Source organism: Pleurodeles waltl, chromosome 1_2, assembly GCF_031143425.1.
Source record: "Pleurodeles waltl isolate 20211129_DDA chromosome 1_2, aPleWal1.hap1.20221129, whole genome shotgun sequence".
NCBI classification, from domain to species: Eukaryota; Metazoa; Chordata; class Amphibia; order Caudata; family Salamandridae; genus Pleurodeles; species Pleurodeles waltl.
Genome location: NC_090437.1, coordinates 1,333,605,403 through 1,333,626,954, shown reverse-complemented (window position 1 = coordinate 1,333,626,954; position 21,552 = coordinate 1,333,605,403). Strand labels below are relative to the sequence as shown.

The 21,552-nt window shown below is 43.4% G+C and overlaps 1 protein-coding gene across 1 annotated transcript in view; it reads right to left on the bottom strand.

The window, feature by feature from the left end:
- Positions 1 to 2,254: 2,254 nt before the first annotated feature.
- The window catches only part of LOC138257174 (long-chain-fatty-acid--CoA ligase ACSBG2-like), a 128,222-nt gene continuing 108,924 nt past the window's right edge, over positions 2,255 to 21,552 (bottom strand). The window contains exon 12 of the mRNA XM_069205890.1: positions 2,255 to 2,340. Coding sequence (XP_069061991.1) covers positions 2,255 to 2,340 — 86 coding nt within the window. The remainder of the gene's footprint in view (positions 2,341 to 21,552) is intronic.

The window sequence follows — 21,552 nt, the reverse complement described above, 5'->3', positions numbered from 1 at the left end:
TGAACTACCAGCTCTTTTGTGTGGGTAAGTCATTGCAATTCACAATTATTGCCATGTTTTTATAAGCCCGGTAGTAAATTGTTAGGAATGGAACTCTGTGTGTCTTCACCTTTAATTCCACAATCAAACAGGCACACAGAAAGAACAAATAAGACACTACAACCAATATTGTTTTTATTGTACATTAGTGGAACTGGACTATTCTATTATGTATGGATGCATTGTTGTACCAATGCAGCTTAGCAGGAGATCATCATTATTAGGTCTATGTTCTAGTAGTTCAAGAGGCAGGAAAGAAAGCAAGCTAATGACAATCAAAGGACAGCTTTGGGACAATAGCAACATCGCCAAGAAGACAACCAGCAGTTACTTAGTGGTAGGAAGCAGCCCACCCCTTTTTTATCAGGGCTAAATACAGGGTGTGACTCAGTACTAATCATCTAAATAGTGAAAAGGCTCATAATTTCCAGTCTGTTTGAGGATATATTTTTGTAATTATGATGGTCATAAATTGTGTAGCTAATAAATCATTTGCTCTGAAAAAACACTTTTTCCTACATTTTCCGATGCGCATTGTAATGCAATAATCATTCCACTCTGTTGCCTTTGATCTTATTACAAGGCCAGAGGCTCAATTTATGCTTCTAAAACACAGCGATGCACCATATTTAAAAGAATACAGCGCATCCCTGTGTTTCCCCCTGTGCTGGCAATAAATTAGCTGCTGAGCGCCAATGCAGCCACTCTTGCGCCATGGTGCAAGGATGGCTGTGTTGCAGGGGAGATTGTATTTATGCAGGACGGCACACCTTCCTGCACAAAAACAATCTTACTCTGAGATTTGCTCATTCTGCAGAATGCAGCACACATAAAAAGATTTTAAAAAACTAGGAGAAATGAAAGCAATTCTCGTTGCGCCACTCTAATGCCACCCCTGGGGTGGCATTAGATTCTGGCGCTGCCTCAGGTTTCTGAAATGTTGTGAATCTGAGGCAGCGTCAAAATGCAACAACCATTGCATGCCCCTTTCACGCAAATTGCTGCTTGTGAAGGGGCGGTATTTACAAGGTGGCGTTAAGCCACAAAAAGTGGCTTAACAACACTTTGTAAATGCAGCACAGTGCACAGCGCCACTGGAGGGTCACAAAAAGTAGCGTTGCAGTGGTGCTAGTGGCTTGAAAATGTGCCCCTATATGTGTGACTCCAGTTGTTTTCTTGTCAATCTGATGGTGTGGAAGCTCAGCGAGTGTCCACATCATCATAACCATGTCTGCTAAAGTACTTAAGATCTTGAGATTAAATGTATGCATGCATGACTCTAGAAGCATTTGTACAGCACAAACCTAGATAGAGAGGGATGGATCAATGAACAGGACGCATAAGCCCTGTTGCTGTAATTCAAGTGTTTTACAATGTGGAAGGAAATTGGAAGGAAGCTGGCTCCCAGAGTGTAAGGAGGTACTGTTCTCTAAAAAGGGGTGCCATATAAGGGTAGAATCAGACCTCAAACCTTCTTCTTATAACATGGAACTCAGTGGCAATGCATGGTATGATGTCCTGAGTCACAGCTGAGGATCCCTGTTTTTAGTATGATGCTTTTGGTGAGGTGGGCCGGGGAAAAGTTTTAATGTAGGAAAGAAGGTTTTGAGAACTGAGGTTCTGAGAGCTGTTGCCATTGCTGCCAAACAGTGCAACCAGGTTTCTTGGAAACACTGTTGTCATACCTGACAGTCTACCATAATCAAGCAATCAATGTATGCATAATGCATTTTTAATTTCTTACTGTTTCTTCACTGGATTGTAGGGAAGAGTGTCAGAGCCCAATCACCATTGAGGATTAACCACCAATAAGTGAACTTAGTTAACAGGGAGTTGTTCCCTAGAAATTATAGGATGTCTACCAGCTTCAGTGTGCTTCCCGCTAGAATAATGTGTAAAAAGAAAATTAAACAGCCTAGAAAGGTATAGTAAATACAGTTTAAACGTTCGCCCCACCCACTGCATTCAGGCAGGAGATTACAAAAAAAAAGAAAGGAACATCTAGATGAGATCATTACACTGGGTATCTCACACAGCATTTTACCAACAGCTCACATCCAGGGTCAAAACACAATGAAACGAAAGTCACTTTGGAGCACTAGGCATGGCTGTTGCAATCAATTTTCTGGGCAAATCTGTTTTAAAGTCTCAGCAGTCACGGTATATTCTCAATGCGATGACAGACTCTTCATGTTTTGGGGGAAATGGTCCTCCTCTACTTCCCTGCCTCCTTGTAGAACTCTTCGATGACCTTTGCGTACATATCTAAGATGACGGGTCGCTTCAGTTTGAGTGTCGGACCTAGGATACAAAGGACAGAAGGGGACACAATGAAGAATCTGAAGCAGAAGAAATCTCAGCGAAGGAGGTTGACAAATGTCCTAATCACAAATGAAAAGCTTGTTACTCTGTGTCCATGTTTAGCCTTGGTTAGAACGTCCTTTCTGTTGACACACATATCACTAATTGCCAGGTCGTTTACCATCCAGTGATTTCAAACTAACCTAATTTAACTTAGCTGTACGCAAAAATACTGTTCAACTTTACTCAGGGATCCAAATCAGAATCTTCCCAAGGGCTCAACCTAAAGTCTTGTGGGTATGACCGGAAGGCTTCCCTCCAAACCCTAAACCAGCATCTGGATACCCCCTTGGGTGATTAGCAGTGCTCTATAAATCCTTTTTGATTGACTGGTAATTCATTTGTAGGAGTGATGTCATCCTGCAAGCCTGTCCCATAAAAGTCAGAACTTAAACTTAGAAAACAATAGGAAATACTGTCACCGAGCTTAATGCTAAAGGACATGCTGAGTACATGGAGTAAAGGGAGGCCCTGCGCTCAACACTCACTGCTCACAGCTGAAGGCCTTTGGTAGAGCGTTATGTGCATACAGTGGCCAGGCCTCAACATATGTTGAGGCTTTATAACCAAAGCTAACTTTAATGTCTCTTTCATTTCTTGATCATACCCTGCATCCAAGAGTTCCCTGCACCAAACCATCTGTGGCAGCCAGGGATTGCCCACAAGGCCTGCTTCCACCCAGATTCAGGGCAACCTGGGGTTATCCAGAAGGCCTTGATGATCCTGCATTAAACCCTTTGTAGTCAGCCATCTGGCTGCACACAGCTTTCAGTTTTAAGGGGTTTGAGGACCTAAAATTGACAACAGGAGTTAAACGCTTTCTTGTAAAATGGGGGTGGGAGGAGGGGAGGGATTATTTTTAAATAAATGTCTGCAGACAGTTTTCAAACCTGGGTTCAAGAGCAGTCCAACACTTGCTAACCTTTAATCCTTTCAAGCCTACCAACAGATTATTATAATACTAATTTCTCGAAAATGACTTGAAAACTACTAAACTGATTTACACCAAACTAACCAAAACTATTTCACTGATGAAAGTTCTAGTTTTAGGTCAAGTTTGATGTAATCCATTGATCATTTCTCTCTGTAGAGTAGACCAAAGATTCTTATGGCAATTGAAGTAAGAAAGGCTACTTTTTTCATCACCCTATTAATTGTTCGCCTTGACAGGTTTTCATGAAACTCAAAATATTAAGATCAAGCTAAACATGGTTGGTGCATGGCAAGTGTTTCGCAGATTTGTATAATTGTGCCAAACTTATTAGCAATTAAATAATTTGTTGCCCTCCTCATTTACTTTTACCCCCACTTTTTGGATGTGCATGCAGCTTGAGATCTCTGGAATAAGCTTAATGTGCTAACAGCCTCCCTGATATAATGCAGAATCATTAAAGAGCACCTAAGTTATCAGCACATTGATCTGCTTTTGCTATCTCTTTTATCCTTGCCCCCTTTAGTGGATCTACACAAAAATGATCATACCCACTGAAGACTAGTTCCACCGCAGGTGCAGCAACAGAAGAGTAAGGTCGAGCACCCTCATTTTCTTCCATGATCAGGTGTTTGCCACGTGTCAATAAGCCAAGCCGCGATTATTTACTTAATTGCATATTTCGTGTAAATAGTTGTATTGCACAATTTGAGTGACATATACACACCATAAATTAAAATATTACCAAATAGAATTTACATCATATTTTCCAAAATTAATTAATTCAACATTAAAAAATTTAACCTTAAATATGACTCTAAATGTAACACTATAAAATTCACCTGACACCATTAAAATAATGTCACAGTTTTTTCCACATAAACTATATACCACTACACCAGAACCTTAAAATGCAATTTTACTCTATTGAAGGCTATGTATAAATTAAGCTAGGTTTCTGGCAATCAACATGTTTCTTAAATAAGTTAAAATGAAATTAAACATTATAAATTCAGTATAGTCAACCTGTAGCACTGTTCTATATGGAATTTAATAAAACTATTTTTATTAACGTTTGATCAGCAAGTTTGGGGAACTTAAAATGTTTACACTAATGTTTTCTAAGAATGTAACTTAGACACTGATAACCATAGCAGAAGGTAGTCCCACCAAATCTGTTTTTATTTTACATAAGGTTAGAATCCTTGTATTTTGAAACACTTTAAGTTACTGGTTCCAGCTGCAGACATGCCTTCAGTCACACCTTGATCTGAGAGTTGGGTACTTGACTTTTAGCTAACACTAGTGGGGATACACAGGATTAGCACCCGGAGTTGGAAACATTGGAGAATTACCTTGTGTGGTACAAGATCCTTCTCTGCCTTCCAAAAACTCCCAAACATTCAAAACATGCTTCCTGGTTTACAGCAATCTTCTCACTTTGAAATGTGAAGCCAGGCAAGCTGAACATAATGGCATATTGACTATTCTGAAGAATATAAAAATCTACTGGATCTCCTGCTCTGACTATAAAAAAATCTAAGAAACAAAGAACATTATTCTACCTGAATTCCTAAACCATCCAATAATAAATATTCAGCACTATTAAAGAACTGCACAGTTTCCCTATTGGTTCTTGCCCTAAGTTAAATAGTTAAGGTTTCAACAATTTATTTTTCCTTTCTTTGTTGAAAAGATAAATCTAATCTTCATTGAATCATTGCTTCACATAGTTAATCTTCCCCCTCTACCCCTGAACAATGTAATTCTTTAATAAAATCCACTCTTTCAATACAAATACAGTGTTAATCTTCAACAATTCGGCTGTCCTTCTTGTGATGATGTCTCACAATTTATTAGAACCTGTAAATCTTAATCACTTGTAGATCCAATACTACTTAGCATTATTCATAAGGATATCCTTCAACCATATAGAACATTAATTTCCTATCCATTCAATCTGGAACTGTCCCCACTTATCTTAATCAACAGCTCATGTAACCTCTTCTTCAAAAGCCAACTCTTGACTAAGAAATTACCTCCAAATTCAGACTATTTCTTTGCCACCTTTTCTAAAATTCTGAAAGGCACTGTGGCTAAATATCTCTGCTCCTATCTCAAAGATCACTGTGCACTGGACAACTCCCATTTGTTCTGATCACAGCACAGGATCTGTTCTGTTTTCTGTATTAGATGACCTTCCTGAGGCTGCGATTTAAACTCTACATGTGTTCTCATTCTTCCTGGTTTTCCAGCAGCTTTCAACACGGTGGAATACAATAGTCTTATCTACTGACTAGCTGCATTTGGTGTTAGAGATACTGCTTTGGCCTGGTTCACTTCCTTTGTAAAAAAACATTCTCAAATGGTCATGTTTAATCATTTCCTTCCCTCATCAGCTAAGGAAAGTGGAGTATCACAAAGCTTCATTCTTTCACCCTATGTGTTCAGTGTCTGTTTTAGGTCTCGTTCATCTCTAATCAGGAACTACAGTTGTGATCTCTACTCATATGCACATGATACAAAACTCATTTTGTGACTGTTTGGTCCTTCTAGCTCTGCAAATAATCTCACTAACAACACTAAAAACTGGAATCACTCTGACTAAAGATAAACTTGGACAAAACCGATATTCTTTTAGTTGCAAACAATGAATTTGGCATTTGTCCTGAGCCTCATTCCTATGCAAAATGTTTAGGAATTGAGTTGGGTGCAGATTTAAAAATGCATTCTCAGATTTCCTCAGTTGTATTGTCTCGCTTGTACAATGTGCAAATGCTTTGGGCAATTCTCAGTCTTTTTCCTTGAACGCTACAGGAGATTTATCCTCTCTACCACTATCAGTTTAAATTGGAATTAGTGTAAATCTCTTTATTTAGGTATCACAAAAAGAGCTGAATAGACTTCAGCTAATTCAGAACCAAGTGTCCAAACTATGTTTTGGGCAAATCTTCATTACATAGGTTTCACTGAAACAGTTCTTTTTAAAAGCTGCTGTCCCATCACATTTCCTGAGATCTAACTAAACACGTCCTCACACACTTTGTGCTCCTCTTCTGTAAATCTTCGTAAGGTACCCGCTTTAATAAAGTCTATGCAGGCAATATTTATTTTTTGGGCCTTGCCCCCAAAGCATGGAAAAGTCATGCTGTTGAATAAATGTACTACTTCTCACCTCCTGTGTAGAAAACTTGTGAAAGCTCATTTTTTCTCACATTAATTTCTCATTTGCTACGGTTTTCCAGTTCTGTAACATCTGGAGACCTCCAAGTGAATGCTGGTGTTTTTTTAAACCCACAGCATGAACATCAACAAAGACACCCATGGTCAGTTGCATAGAAGATCTAGACCTGAAGATTTGCTCAGTGGCGTAGAAGATCTACACCGAGGACTGAATTGCTTTGGATATTCTTTGAACTCCTTGATGATTTGGGACCTAAACAAACAGAAGTAGTGAACCTTTGAGAGCCTGGTGATGTCAACCATGGTACAAGCTAGGAACAACCTCAATTGTAAGGCACATCTGCATATTTTACTGCAATATCATTCCTCACCTAATTCAAACGCATCTAACACCAGCAGCCTGATTTAGAGTTTGGCGGATGGCGTTACAGCGTCAGAAACGTGATTGATGTGCCATCCTCCGAATTACGTTTTCATGATATCCCATGGACATCGTAACACGGTGGACGGGATATCCATCACGTTTGTGACAGAGTAACCGAACCGCTAAACTCTAAATCTGGCCCCAAGTTCCAGAGAAGAGCAAACACAGGATAGGTGTGCTGCGATGCAGACCTAGTGAAAAGGGAGTACCTTCAAATACAGTTTCAATACAATCGGGGGGCAAGAGGTATTAGGATTGTGTTTTTATCCACTGGGGACAATGTGGCAGGGATATCTACTGTGGCATGTGCCATTCTTGAGCATCATACTGCTTGCCCACATACAGTAGAACGGTGGTCTTTGTTTTAATGGTTTTCCTTCCTTTAATTGCCATAAGCTGTGTGCTTTTTGTTTCCCAGCACCCTTTTCTAAGGTCTCCTCTGAGGCTTGCAAGTGGTTTAAAATTAGATGAGAGATTATTTTATCATAAATCTTTTTCCTCATTTGTGACATATTTTACAAACCTTTTCAATAAAAAAAAACAATATCAAAAAGACAAATGAAAGGGTCACTTTTAAAGAGACCACTGGCTTTTGGTGAAACTTGTTACTTATGGTTACTAAGCAGGGTAGAATCCAGTGGCGGCCGGCAGCTTTAGGAGGGAGGGGGCGGGCGGGACACACACACACATACACACAAACACACTCATTCTTTCACACAGACACGCACGCATGCATGCACATCCATTAACAACACTCATACCATTCAAACATGCACGCACGCACCAAACATTCATTTTAAAAGATCACACACACTCATTCTTTCACACAAGCATGCACGCACGCACATCCATTAACAACACTCAAAACACTCAAACATGCACGCACGCACCAAACATTCAATTTAAAACATCACACACACACATACACACACACACACACACACACACTTACCTTCAGCCTTCAGGAGGGTTAGGACTGCTGCCTTCCCTCAGCCAATGAGGGAAGGCAGCAGTCCAGCATCGTCACAGAGTGGGATGGGGTCAGTGGGACTGCTGACCCCACCCCACTCTGTGACTAGGTGTCACTGATTGACACTCGCCCTGGGCACTTCAAGGGTTAAACCCGAAGCGACCAGGGCGAAGTCAATGGGTGACGCTTTCCTCTTCACCCAGTGGAGGGCCTCGAGGCACCTTTGCTGAGCCGAGGAGGTCACGCCCATAGGAGCTGTGACCTCCTCAGCCCAGCAAAGTTCAGCTCAGGCAGCCAGGAGTCTGCGCAAATCGTGCATGTCTGCTCCTGGCTGCCTGACGTGAACATGGAGAGTGTCTGCCAGGCTGACCTTTGGCAAAAGGTGGGGGGGTGTGGCCCCTCCGCCCTAAAGGACGGGCCGCCACTGGTAGAATCTCTGTGAAAGAATTTTGGATTGTCAGACCCTATCCTGTCATGGTAAATGCTGCTAAATGGCTTGCCTCAAAAATCTGCAGTCATGACTCAATTAACATTGCTGTTTTCCTATGGACCTAGCACCAAAGGAAAATGTCCTGTGAATATACTCCCTAGTGTGCATACAGAGGCCACGTTTTGAAACAGAAAATTAGTTTGACAAACTAAGATTAAATCAAATCAAAAGTAAAGTTTAATGGCCACCATGGACATCCAGCAAAATCATGGAAATTAATCTGGAAACAAAGTGTGCCACCCACAAGTATACTATAATGACTTTATTATAATGGAGGAACTATGATATATACATAAACATATACTCCTTTGCTTGTTCAAGTATATAGTAGTGCTTGAGTTTTCTGTGCAAAAATGTACACCCACATTTATGAAGGGCCTAGCGCCAACTATCGCCAAAGTATAATTGTTTTGATAGAAATGTGGAACAATGTGGCAAAATCGCTTCACCATATTTACAAAGTGGCACAATGCATGCATTTTGCCACTTTGTAAACCCTTGCGCCACATTATGCCTGCGCCAGGCATAATGTATGAAAGGAGGGTGTTCCCCGTTAAAGGGCCAAAGGGCTGCACAAATGATGCATTGAAATGTATGAGATTCCATTGTTCCATTTGTAGCGGCATTTTTAATGCCGGCTGAGAGTAGGCATGAAAAAGAGGCACACCATGATTTTTAATGGGCCTCTATGTACTTTGCAGGATTATCACCAAATTTGTTGGCACTAATCCTGCTAAGTTCAACAAGAGAATCCAATATTACAACACTATTGTCCCTAACCTGTGCCATGGTGGGCCGTATGTTAAATACAGCACACACATGGTGGCGTTAGGGGGGGCGCAATTGGCCGCAAGAAAAGTGGTGCATCATGACACAAAGCTCCACTTTTCTTAAATCTGATGCTTAGTTTTTAAATAACAGTCCCTATCACTAACCTATGCACTGTTTTTTAACAACAGCCTAGATTAGCAGACCGTCAAGAGGTAATTACAGCATTAAAACATCACTCTTTATACACACAGATAAATATCATAACTTTTTCACATAAAAAGTGAAGCTAAAAGGGAGTTAATGTTGACTCATATGTTAATGGTAGCTGTGCATCAAATGCTAAAAAGTAGCGATATTCACAAGAGAAGATTTTACTGTCAAAATCCGCCCTACCCCAGTAATTTGCACAAACAAAAAGCAGTTCTCGACATGCACTGCAGTTCCAGGACCACCAACAAGTCAAAATTCTCAGGATCACCTTGATATGGTGGGTTTAAATCACAGGTGTGACATTTAAGACTTGCTTTCTTTGCATTAAACATATAGGGCCTTTTAAAAAATGAAAATGTTCTTTGAAAGCAGGAATACTGCATGATGCTATCTGGATAAACATATGAAAATATTTGTATCAGGCAGTATGTGGTGTTTTAGTGAAGACTTTTTTTTGCTGCTTTAGAAGATAGTTTTGTCTGCGGGAATGAAGGAGTTAGAAGTGTTCACTTAACATTCATCTTCTGATTGCAGTACAGAATTCAGGCCTGATTCACTGTGCTTAGGGTCAAAGACATTGAACAAGGATCAGCGATTAAGTAAATAAGACTTGGGAACTATTTCCTAGGCCTGGCACTGCCTGTGCTTCGGCATCACTCTTGCTCCAGTCTTCTCCCTGCTTTTTCCCCAGTTTTTTTAGTGCACTCGCCTTGCTTTTTCCTCATTTTCGTGTGCCTTTGCCTTACTCCCCCACCCTCTGTTTTTTGAGTGCCTTCTACTTGTTTTTCCCCCATTTTAATTTCTTCCTCCTTGCTTTTCCCTCGTTTTCACTGCCTTCTCCTTGCTTTTCCCTCATTTTCACTGCTTTCTCCTTGCTTTTTCCCATGTTTTTGTGTGCCTTCTCCATTGTTTTCCCTCGTTTTCACTTCTTCTCGAAGCTTTTTCCCATGTTTTTGTGTGCCTTCTCCTTTGTTTTCATTCGTTTTCACTTCTTCTCCACGCTTTTTCCCATGTTTTTGTGTGCCTTCTCCTTGCTTTTCTCTCATTTTCACTGCTCTCTCCTTGCTTTTTCCCTGTTTTTTGGGTGCCTTATCTTTGCTTTTCCCTCATATTCACTTCTTCTCCTTGCTTTTTCCCATGTTTTTGTGTGCCTTCTCCTTGCTTTTCCATCGTTTCCACTTCTTCTCCTTGCTTTTTCTCCTGTTTTTGTGTGCCTTCTCCATGTTTTCCCTCATTTTTATTGCTTCCTCTTTTCATTTCCCGTTTTTTGAGTGCCTTCTCCTTGTTTTTCCTCCATTTTAATTTCTTCCTCCTTGCTTTTCCCTCATTTTCACTGCTTTCTCCTTGCTTTTCCCATGTTTTTGTGTGCCTTCTCCTTGCTTTTCCCTCATTTTCACTTCTTCTCTTTGCTTTTTCTTCTGTTTTTGTGTGCCTTCTCCATGCTTTCCTTCGTTTTCATTGCTTCCTTCTTTTCAAGTCCTCCCTGTTTTATGTGTGCCTTCTTCCTGCTTTTCCGTTGTTTTCACTTCTTTCTTCTTGATTTTTCCCCATTTTTTGTACAGCCTCTGGAACATCACTTCACTTCTAGAAATCCGAAGGTCCCTCAAGACCTGGCTGTTCGAATGAGCTTCTCGGACCTGCAAGTGACTGGATACCCTGTGGGGTGATTATCCGCCCTTTACAAATCCTGATTGATTGATTGATTGATTTTTTGGGTCCCCCTTTGGTATCAAATTTAGAGTGAAGGTCTCATTCTAATACATTGTTGGAAGTAACTGATGGGTATGACGTGTGACGTATGACGTGTGACCCTGCTTCCTTCACTTATGTGGTGTTCACCTGCAATATCAAGCATGCAATCTGTACCCACGTGCGGATTGAAATAACCTCAGTTCGATGCTCTCATAGAATGTGATCATTAAATCATAGAACATGATAGGACACTGTAGATCCCTTCCTCTTTTACCCAGACAGCAGTGGGAGTACACATTATTGGACTTGTAATTTAAAACCCTGCACAACATAAATAAGACAATCGATTCCACTAGTTAGTTTCCGATAGCAAAAAGAGAAAAAGTTACAATTGGATGGATAGTCATTTGAATTGACATAGGATAGAAACTGAAATTGTATCCTTTCAGATTTTGTGAGTATTCTAGCCATAAGCTAGTTCTTTTTTTTAGGTCTGGCTAGATATAGCTTTAAATGTGTCACAGAGGATATATTATCAACAAATAGCAGCAACAAGTCAGATCTCCTCAGTCATCGGTTGTTGTGGCATTCAGTGGTCACATATGGAGTATGTTGTTATCCTTCACAGGCAAACTACCAAGTCAATGGTGCATTGGACCCTGAATTTGCATAGGTACATTCACAGAGAGCAATCTGTGAAGGTGATGATTGAAGACTAAAGCAAATTTTAAATATGAATAATGCCGAGGGCTTCAAACCTAATGGCTTTGGATGAGGATGGGAGCTCAGGTGGGAGGTACAACCCACCACATCTACACTTGGCTTAAAGATGGCCATCTTGGATGCTTGGGAGAGTTTCTTTGGCGGGAAGGGTCTAGTACTGTTCCTTACCTCAGAAAGTTCTCATTCCTGTAGGTAGTGCTGCGGGCCACCAGCCTTGCTAAGCCTGGGTCCTGAGAATGCATATGGGCATGGGTGCTTGACGATGTTGGACGTGGATGGAGAAAACTAAAGTGTCAGGTGGATTGCTTGAACTCATTTTAGCCATTGGTCATTTTGTTGCCCAAGATCCAGTTTGCAGTTAATTTTTTCACTTTGCCACCTCAGACAGTAACCAGCCATATGCAAATCATCTGTGGCCCTGATCCCATAGAAATAGTCCAGTCTGAACTGCCCAGCTGGGTTGACTATGAACTGGAACTCAATTAACCCTACACCGGTTTAAGCCTAGCTGGGCCTCATCAGTAGGGTACAGCTGAAGTCCTATGGTACGGTGAGAATGGGTCCAACATCTGGGCATACCCACTGAACTAAGGCGTTGCAATGAGGCATACAAACAAGTGAAAGGTGTTTTTTCTTTCATTGATCTCAGCCATTACTAATTACTCTGGGCCACAATCTAGTCCAACACAACCCTACACTAGGAGGATCCATGGCTGAGTGTTGAGCGACCATCATCCATTCTCCTCCTTATTTTGTTTAAACAACACATAAAACATACGTCATCGTCCCCATAAGTGAAGCAATAGCCGTGTGGGAAGAAAGTTAAGCAGATAGAAAGATGAACTCTCAACCAAAAAAAGAACCACTAAAATTAACACAGGTCTCACACAGTTTATCAGAACCACTTCAAGTTAGTTTCTCAGAAAGGCAGGAGTAGGAAAGCTTGGCTTCATCAGGGGCACTGCTCGTAGGAGATATATGAGTCAGACGGGGCAGGAGTTGTGGGATACCAGTTGTGGCAGACTGGCTGCTTTTGACCACCTCACTGCAAGATGCTTAACACAGACCTTCTGCTCTCGCTGGACAGGGAAAATCCTTTCCTCAGAGTACAGACCACCCCCTGGGTACTTCAGCAGTAGCAGGCAGCAGCAGGCAGTTTCTTCCTAACTTCTTATGATTCTTACCCTAAGAAGAGAGATTGCCTGTCTCTGGTCCTTGCATTCCTCTGCTTGGATGTGCAGAAAGAAGAGTGAAAAGATGAACTACAGATATGTTACAGAGGTCGGCATATATTAGATGCTGTGAGCAGTTAGCCTTATCCACCTAACCAGTTTACGTCAAACTTTCAAGAAGAGCCACTCAACTTAAAGTTCATTTTGTGTTAGCGTGTTGTTTGTCCATGGCAAAGCAGTTTAGATGAAGCTATCCTCTTGAGTGACTACCTGCATTGAATTCTGTGCCTGCAGCCTTTTCACTGCAAGAGGTAGATTGGCTTGCCTTGCCTTTTGGCCATTGTTGCTTAGGCCATGACACAGACTAGATTGCTAGATCTTCGTGTGGCCAAGTCCACTGAACTACAAAAGGTCTCGCCTTCTTCTTCTTTCAAGGTGAGTACTGAAATCAGAACAGTTGCTTTATTTATACATCACCTCATGCTTCCCAAACATGCTAATAATCTCTTCTCATATAGTCAGAGGGAATGTGGGGATATCATTATGGCCTACTACACAGGTTGCACAAGTAGAGCCTGTAGGCAATCTCAACACTGGATTGGAAGCAAAAATAGCCTGTGCCCCACCACTATAATCAGCTTCCACCAATCATTAGTAGTGTCATATCCTGGTCATACTTTGAAAGGAGTGCTACTTTGGGTGGCTCCCAAAAACCACAAGAGCCTAACACTGTTGTTGTCCAGTTGCTTAATGATGTGGAGCATGTCAAGAGGCTCATGACATCATGTCAAAATGCACAAATGAGGAGCGGGACACCACGTAGTCAGTGTACTAGTGGCTTTCAGTCCTACGTGGGCCGATGGATCTCACCTTCTCTAATCTGAAACTTGTCTTTGACATAGATACTGAGGGTAAAGCGGCAGATTCTTTCAGGTTCTGTTGGCATTGAATGTCAGGATTCATTTTGTCCTTGATATCATTTTGGAACATAAACTCACGTTTTCCCCATGGCTAGCCAGCATTTATGACCTTTAGTTACAGCCAGATCATTTATGCACATTTGGTGACTTCTTGAATAAATTCTGTACAGGTTTGCTTTCAAATACTGAATGCAGTATCCATGTTGAGTTTCCGGATTGGTGTTTACATGCCTTCTGAAGATTTCTTACTAAAGCAATGCTTTCAGGGTTGGTTCCTGACTAACATCATTATTGCAAATAATACATTGTTGTAAATATATAAATGCTTGTACACCCCACAAGGTTGTGGCAATAATGAGAGAAGGAATTCATTAGTAGCAATCTATTCAGGTCGTTAAGAAAAACACAATCTTGATGCTTATCCTGAAAGTAAGCAGATTCTGTAGTCCTCAACCTACACAATTACTGCATTGACATATCATTGTGGTAAGCAGATATGGAGTGAAGTATAGTAAATCTATATTTCCCTATATATAGTTACCTTGATGATACAGAAGGGGGATCCCCATCTTTATACTGAGACTAGAATCAAATATAATCTAGTTCTTGACTTAGTTAGTCAGCATTAGGCAAGGTCCCATCTCTGACGTACAGTACAATGGCCATCATTACCTCTGTCTTGTCAGAGTTGAGTTTTGGCAAGTGGGAGGTCATCTACTCCCTGACCTCCCCACATAAGGCCAAAATGATAATCCTAGACCTTCCTGCCTACGTAGGCGATGACTATCTATGTGTGAAAACAACACATGAAAAGGTGACATTGTGGGAACAGATGAGTTTGGAAAGAAAAACAGAGCAGCTCTGTTGAACACAGCATTAAAGAAATTGAGGATCCGATATATAGGGTGGCTCAAGTAACATTTTTCTAAGGCCCGTTAAAATGTCATAAACTACTTGCACTGAGAGTGTCTAATCCCAATTATTTTGAGTCTGTCTTGGAGGATGGCACAGTTAAAATATCTTGGCCATCTGGGTTTGTGTGGTCTTAAATGCTAGAGGTAGCTGTGATAAGCTGCTGCAATAGGTGGATCTAAACCATATTATATCAGAAACATGACTTGAACCTGCCATCAATAAAGAATTCAAGACGTTAGAGAGTGGGTGAGCTAGACTTGGTTCATATGGGCATCTCCAGGTTACAAAAGATACTTGTCACCTTTAGATTCCCTCAGGGCTCCACACTGACTCCTGTTATCCTGACCATAAGAAGCCACTTGGTGTTCTACTTACAAATAACAGCATCAAGATTCACAAATATGCAACAATACACAACTCTAAGTCCTTTGCTTCAGACATCCAATGCCTCAAGCACTGCTTGCATATCACCCAGACCTGGATATCCAGCACCTATGTGAAGATCAACCCAACTAAGACAGAATCCCTGTGATTTGTCAAGAACAGTAAACAAGAGTCAGTACATACCTGGTTCAATGACATGAACCTTGATAGCTTCAAACCCCAACTTTCACTGAATGCCAGGTCAATTGGATTCACTGTGCACAAAAACCTGACCCTCAAGGAACACACTGCTAAATAAAACAAATATTGCCTGGTGCCAGCTCTTTCTTTTAAAGAAAGTCAAACCATTTCTTCCTGAAAGCCGCTTTAGAACTGCTGTTCATGCCCTCATACTCCTACATATGAATGGTGGTAATGCCCTACCCCATGGCCTCACAGACTCCACACTGGCAACCCTTAAGGACCATTTACATGCTGCAGGAAGCTTATCCATGGACTGCATAAATGAGATCACATCATTCCCATCCTTATAGAACTCCATTGTTTCCCTGTGCTGGCCTGGAACGTCTTCAAAACCAGTGTCATCATTTACACTATCACACGACCAGCGCCCTTGCGTATTTTGCAGGTATGCAGTATTTTGCAGGTATGCAGTATTTTGCAGGTATGCTCACCATCTCTGGTGGATCTCTGCACCACTGCAATCAGGACACCGTCGGACTGGAGACTAAGAGGTGTCAAAAAGTAAAGTGAGATGAGTATCTGCACCTAAGATCGGCAACAACATCCCCATGTCCAATCTGGACTTCCCCAGCGATGCTCTAATTTAGCAAAGAGTTGAAGACTCACCTTTTAAAGGTCAGGGCTTAGAGGGTTCTTGCCAAAGCAAGTCAATGTTTGAAGAAGGCTAACCCAAAGCCTTTTTTACTATAGGCTATGTGCTGTGAGTTGTTTTTGTTGTGCTGACTTGAAGTCTTTTATAACAATTAAAGTTTTCTACAGCCAATCCTAAAAAAGTTGCTTTTATGCTACACAATTCAGAGCCATGGGGAAGGGCCATTTAATCCAGTCTTGTTGCTGTATCCATTTTCCAGGCTCTTTTACACAAGGATTCCCAATAGCTACCATGAACTTGATAAAAAATATCAGACCAAACATTAATCAGATCACTAAGATAAACCAGAGAAAATAAACCTAGGTCCAGGCAATGGACCCAGGGCCATAGGTTTGAACCTTTAAACTATTCCAGCAGACTAATGACTCCACTGTACACAGGATCATAATTTCACAAACTGAAATCACCTGATAGAATAGAATACCAACTATTCATTGGTAACATCACTGCAGAAACTTTGCATGACTGAATAAAAAGTCAGAGCCCACCAGAAAATAATTCAGAATAAAACTTATGCTAAAACACATTTAGGGGGTCATTCTGACCCCGGCGGTCGGCGGTAGCACCGCCAACAGGCTGGCGGTGCTCCGCCGGGCATTCTGACCGCGGCGGTACAGCCGCGGCCAGAAACGGAAAGTCGGCGGTGTACCGCCGACTTTCCGCTGCCCATGGGAATCCGCCATGGCGGCGCGGGGATTCCGACCCCCTCACCGCCATCCACAGGATGGCGGTGAGGGGTGTCGTGGGGCCCCTGGGGGCCCCTGCAGTGCCCATGCCAATGGCATGGGCACTGCAGGGGCCCCCGTAAGAGGGCCCCACTTTGAATTTCAGTGTCTGCTCAGCAGACACTGAAATTCGCGACGGGTGCTACTGCACCCATCGCACATCCTCCACTCCACCGGCTCCATTCGGAGCCGGCATCCTCATGGAGGGGTGTTTCCCACTGGGCTGGCGGGCGGCCTTTTGGCGGTCGCCCGCCAGCCCAGTGGGAAACCCAGAATACCCGCGGCGGTCTTTTGACCGCGCAGCGGTATTCTGGCGGTTCCCTCCAGGCGGGCGGCTCCCGCCACCCGCCGAGGTCAGAATGACCCCCTTAGTGTGATGGCATAGCCACAAAAAAGCTCATCCCTAAAACTGTACAAAATTATGTTTTAGGGATGATGGCCCCTTCCCACTCTATCCGATGAGTTGCCTTTCTTGTGCACTGCTTTACCTTTCACAGTATTTTAGTTCTAACATCATTAGACCAAAACATATCCTATCTTCTAATACTTCTAGAATTATCAGAGGCATTTGACACGGTCAGCCACAAACTCCTCAGAGAAGCTCTTGCATTCAGAATGGGCCTATCAGGAACCATCCTTAACTGGTTCAGCTCCTTCTTACAGAACGGATAACGCAGTCAAAATCACAAGTCTCATACAACATGAATGCTAATGATACTCACCCCTACATCAAACTCTCCTGTCAAGAGTATATCCGGAGAATGGATGACACCCTGAGAGAAATACAGGACTAGCTGGCACATGACCAATTAAAACTCAATCAGCTAAAAACCAAATTCATTCTTTTCGCCCCACCCCTTAGATCTAGATCCCAACAACAGCAACTTTCTTTCTCAACATCAAATCGCTAAACTGCACCCCAACCATCTGCGACTCTGTAAAATCACTAGGCATCACACTAGACTCAAATCTTAACATGCAAGCTCACATACAAGGTGCAACCAGAAGCGCTAAACTACATCTGCACCTTCTAAAACACCTAAAATCCTTCATACCACTAGAGGACCTCAAAACAGTATGGCAACCTCTAGTGCTCTCAGGACTGTGGGAATGGCACACTCATAGGGCTACCTAAAGCCAGCCAAGCCACAATGAAAGCGACAATAAATGCAGCATCAAGACTTTCAAAGGGCACACGCCATTATGATTGCATCTCCCCATCGCTCAGACCCCTTAACTGGTCCCAGTTGAAGCTAGGACCCAACTGAAGGTTGGGTGCATAACACACAAAGCCCTACACAATTCTGGTCCTCAAAACATGGCAAATAGGATCAAGCTCTCAGGAGGCGGAAGGGATTCTAGAAGTGCTAAATCCGTCAGAACCACCCAAATTCAGAAAAAAGAAAACTCACTGCCACACTTTCACTGGATCTGCCCCAAACATTTGGAACTCCCTCCCACCCTCTGCGAGAGCAATCATCTCACACAGGCTGTACAAGAAGGAAGTAAAAGCCACACTACTAGAAAACATTTGTCTTAAGAGATCGATTTTGAATCTGTCATCTCACTCTATGTGTTATTTTTTGCTGGTGTGCTTCATTGCTGTTGGAATTCTATGTACAGCGAAGCTAAGTGACAGGTGCTCTACTGTACCACAACCCTCGATCAATCAATCAATCAAGGGCTTTGTAAAGCGCACTACTCCCCCATGAGGGTCTCAAGGCGCTGAGGAGGGGTGGAGGGGAGGGGGGGCTGCTACTGCTTGAACAGCCCGGTCTTGAGAACAATCATTAGCTCTTCTGTTGTGCAGCGCTCTGATACGAGATGGTCATGTTTGTGCTCTATAAAACATAAATAAATACATACTGTTGGACCTGGCCCTTGTGGCAGGTTCATCCCCTGACTTTTTGCCTAATTCCTCCTATTTCGTCTGACCTCTCGCTGTTGGCTCTAGGATTCTGAGCACTTTATCACTGCTGACCAGTGCTAAAGTGCAGGTGCTCTCCCATCTAAAGTTGGTATGATTGGCTTATACCTAATTGGCATATTTAATTTACCTGTAAGTCCCTTGTATAGTGGTATCCCTATACCAAGGGCCTGTTAATGAAATGCTACTAGTGGGCCTGAAGCGCTGCTTGTGCCACCCACAGAAGTAACCTTTCAAACCTGTCTCAGGCCTGCAAGTGCAGGGCCTGTGTGACCAGTTTCTGCCACAGGGACCTGGCATCTAAAGTTACTTGCCAGGCCCAGAACTCCTCTTTTACTACATGTAGGTCACCCCTAAGGTAGGCCCTAGCTAGCCCTATGGGCAGGGTGCCATGTATCTAGAAAGGCAGGACATGTGCCATATTGCATGGCCTGTCCTAGTAGTGACAAACAGCCTAACTGGTGTCTCACTGCTGTGAGTGCTGCCTCCTCATAGGATTGCATTAGAAATACCCTGCCTTATGTGTAAGGGGCATTGTCTGATTTATGAGGGGTGGCGTAGGCATGTTTGGTATGGCTGTAATGGTGAAAATAAATGCTGCTTACTGGTGTAGGTGTATTTTTTATTACTCTTACAGAAATGGCACTTCTAGAAAGTGCACATTTATTTGTGCTTATGACTCTGATGTTTTGCAGCTTGACTCCAATCCACGTCTGGGCAGAGTGACAGTTGGGGCTTTGTGCATACTTTTCAGACAGCCTGTACACAGGGAGGGTGGAGGTGTCACAGAGGTGCATCTGCATACTGAATAGTCTTCCTGGGCTGAGAGAAGGGAGAGGCGGGGCACACCTACATTTGTAAAGGCTGTACCCTGGCCTCACACAATAGGATCGTTTACCCCCACTGATGTTTGGAGCCTGTGCTGGAGGAGAGAGGGGGCACTCCCAGAACCAGGTGGAACCAGTTGGAACCTCCTCTCCTCTTTAATTGTAAAACACTGTAGAGACTGAGTATAAGTACAGGGGAGTTTTCTCCACAATTTGGAGACTCTAGGCATCAGTTTAGAACTGGACACAAAAGTCTGGAAGGACTCACCAGGAACCGCCATGGACTGCTGCTGTGCTGACCTGTGACCTGCTTGGTCACTGTAGGGACTTGCCACCTGCTTGCATGCTTTTTGTGCTGGCCTGTTTCTGGGCCCCTTCACCTGTAGACCTGCTTCCTAAATTCTGCTCCCCAGGGGCAGGGTGCTGTGGCCCCTGACACCTGCAACCGTGTGAAGCACGAGGAGTGCTTCAATATTTGGCAAAGACTAGTGTTTTGGAAAGCGCTCCTCCTGCTGTTCTTCAAGCGCTGTAAAAAGCGCTCTTTGCAGCCCAGAATCACTGCCACAGTCCGGGCCCACGAAATGAGTAAAAGTGCTGCATGAAGTCTTTTCAGTTATCACCACCACGACCCAGGCTGGAATCGGTGCAGCGCCGGAGTCGCGCTTCTTTCTGTGCCCCTGGGGCATGAGGAAAACTGCAAAACTGAAGATTGGAGCGAGTGCGCTCCTATCATGCCCCCGAGGTGAAGCGCGCTCCGTGGAGTGCTCCCGGGGCACAGGCAGGCACCTACTTGGGGCCTGCCATCTCAGACGGCCAGCCGGGCCGCCTAGTGTTGCTGAGGACATTGGGCAGGGATGGAGGCCTCATCGGAGGCTCCCCCGCTCCACCGGGCCCCTTTCTCCTCGTTCCAGGAAGGGCAGAGGAGAAGGAAGTCTCTCCCTACCCCGCCAGAGCCCGAGGCCGTTGCTGCAGAATCGCAGGTGGGGTGGAAGCCTCATCAGGGGCCCCCCACGCAGCCGGTCCCAGTTTTGTTGCCCCTTGTGGGCCAGTGCCTGTATGTTGGCCCCCCTCGTTGGAGGGCCAGTGAAGGCCGGGGGGGCCCTCAGTGATCACAGGCCCCAGGAGGGGCCTGTCATTAAAATGGAAGGGGTGCGTGGCGACCCCCTCCTTCTTGGATTCCTGCCTGACCTTGGCCCCCCATCGTGAGAGCCGGTGGAGGCCCGGGGGGGCCAGCAACCACGGGCCCCAGGAGGGGCCCGTCAGTAATACAGAGGGGGTGCGTGCCGCCCCCCTCTGCCTCAGAGCTCTCAGGAGGTCCCCGTTTTGCTCAGAGGAGCGCCGGGGGCCGCTTCTTCATTCTTTTGCCGCTAGAGGTAACTTCATCTCAAACCAGGTACTACTAAAAGACAATATGTACAACAGAAGTTCTTTTTAGAGACTTTTATTGATTTATATGTTGCCTACCTGTTTGATGATATTTTCATATATGTGTGCAAATGTTCCTTTTATGGGCATAACATGCAAATATGCTTTTCTGACTTGCCTTACATTTTATAATGTCCGTAATATGGGCGTTTTTGATATTCTTATGACAAGTGCTTTAGAGTGATAACGTGTTTTCTGACTACTGCTTATGTTGCAGAATACTAAGTAACCTGTGTCTTATATGTGACTACTGCTAGTTTTGCAGAGTAACTAATGTGCAACATTCTGACAACTGCTAAGGTAGCATGCTATTACTGATATGTGATGTTTAGTCTAATAATTGTGTTGTGTACAATGCAGGATATTTACATTAAACTTGGTATTGCGTTTCCTTTGTGGTGGGGATAGTGCGTCACATGTGTTGTAAAACTATAAACTTTGTACTTGTATAGCGCACTACTCACCCATTAGGGTCTCAAGGCACTGTACGCATACCACTGTGGAACCCCTCCTGGCTTTTCCCTGTGAGGTGCCCACTCCTGGGCAACCTCCAAGGTGAAGCCAGGCA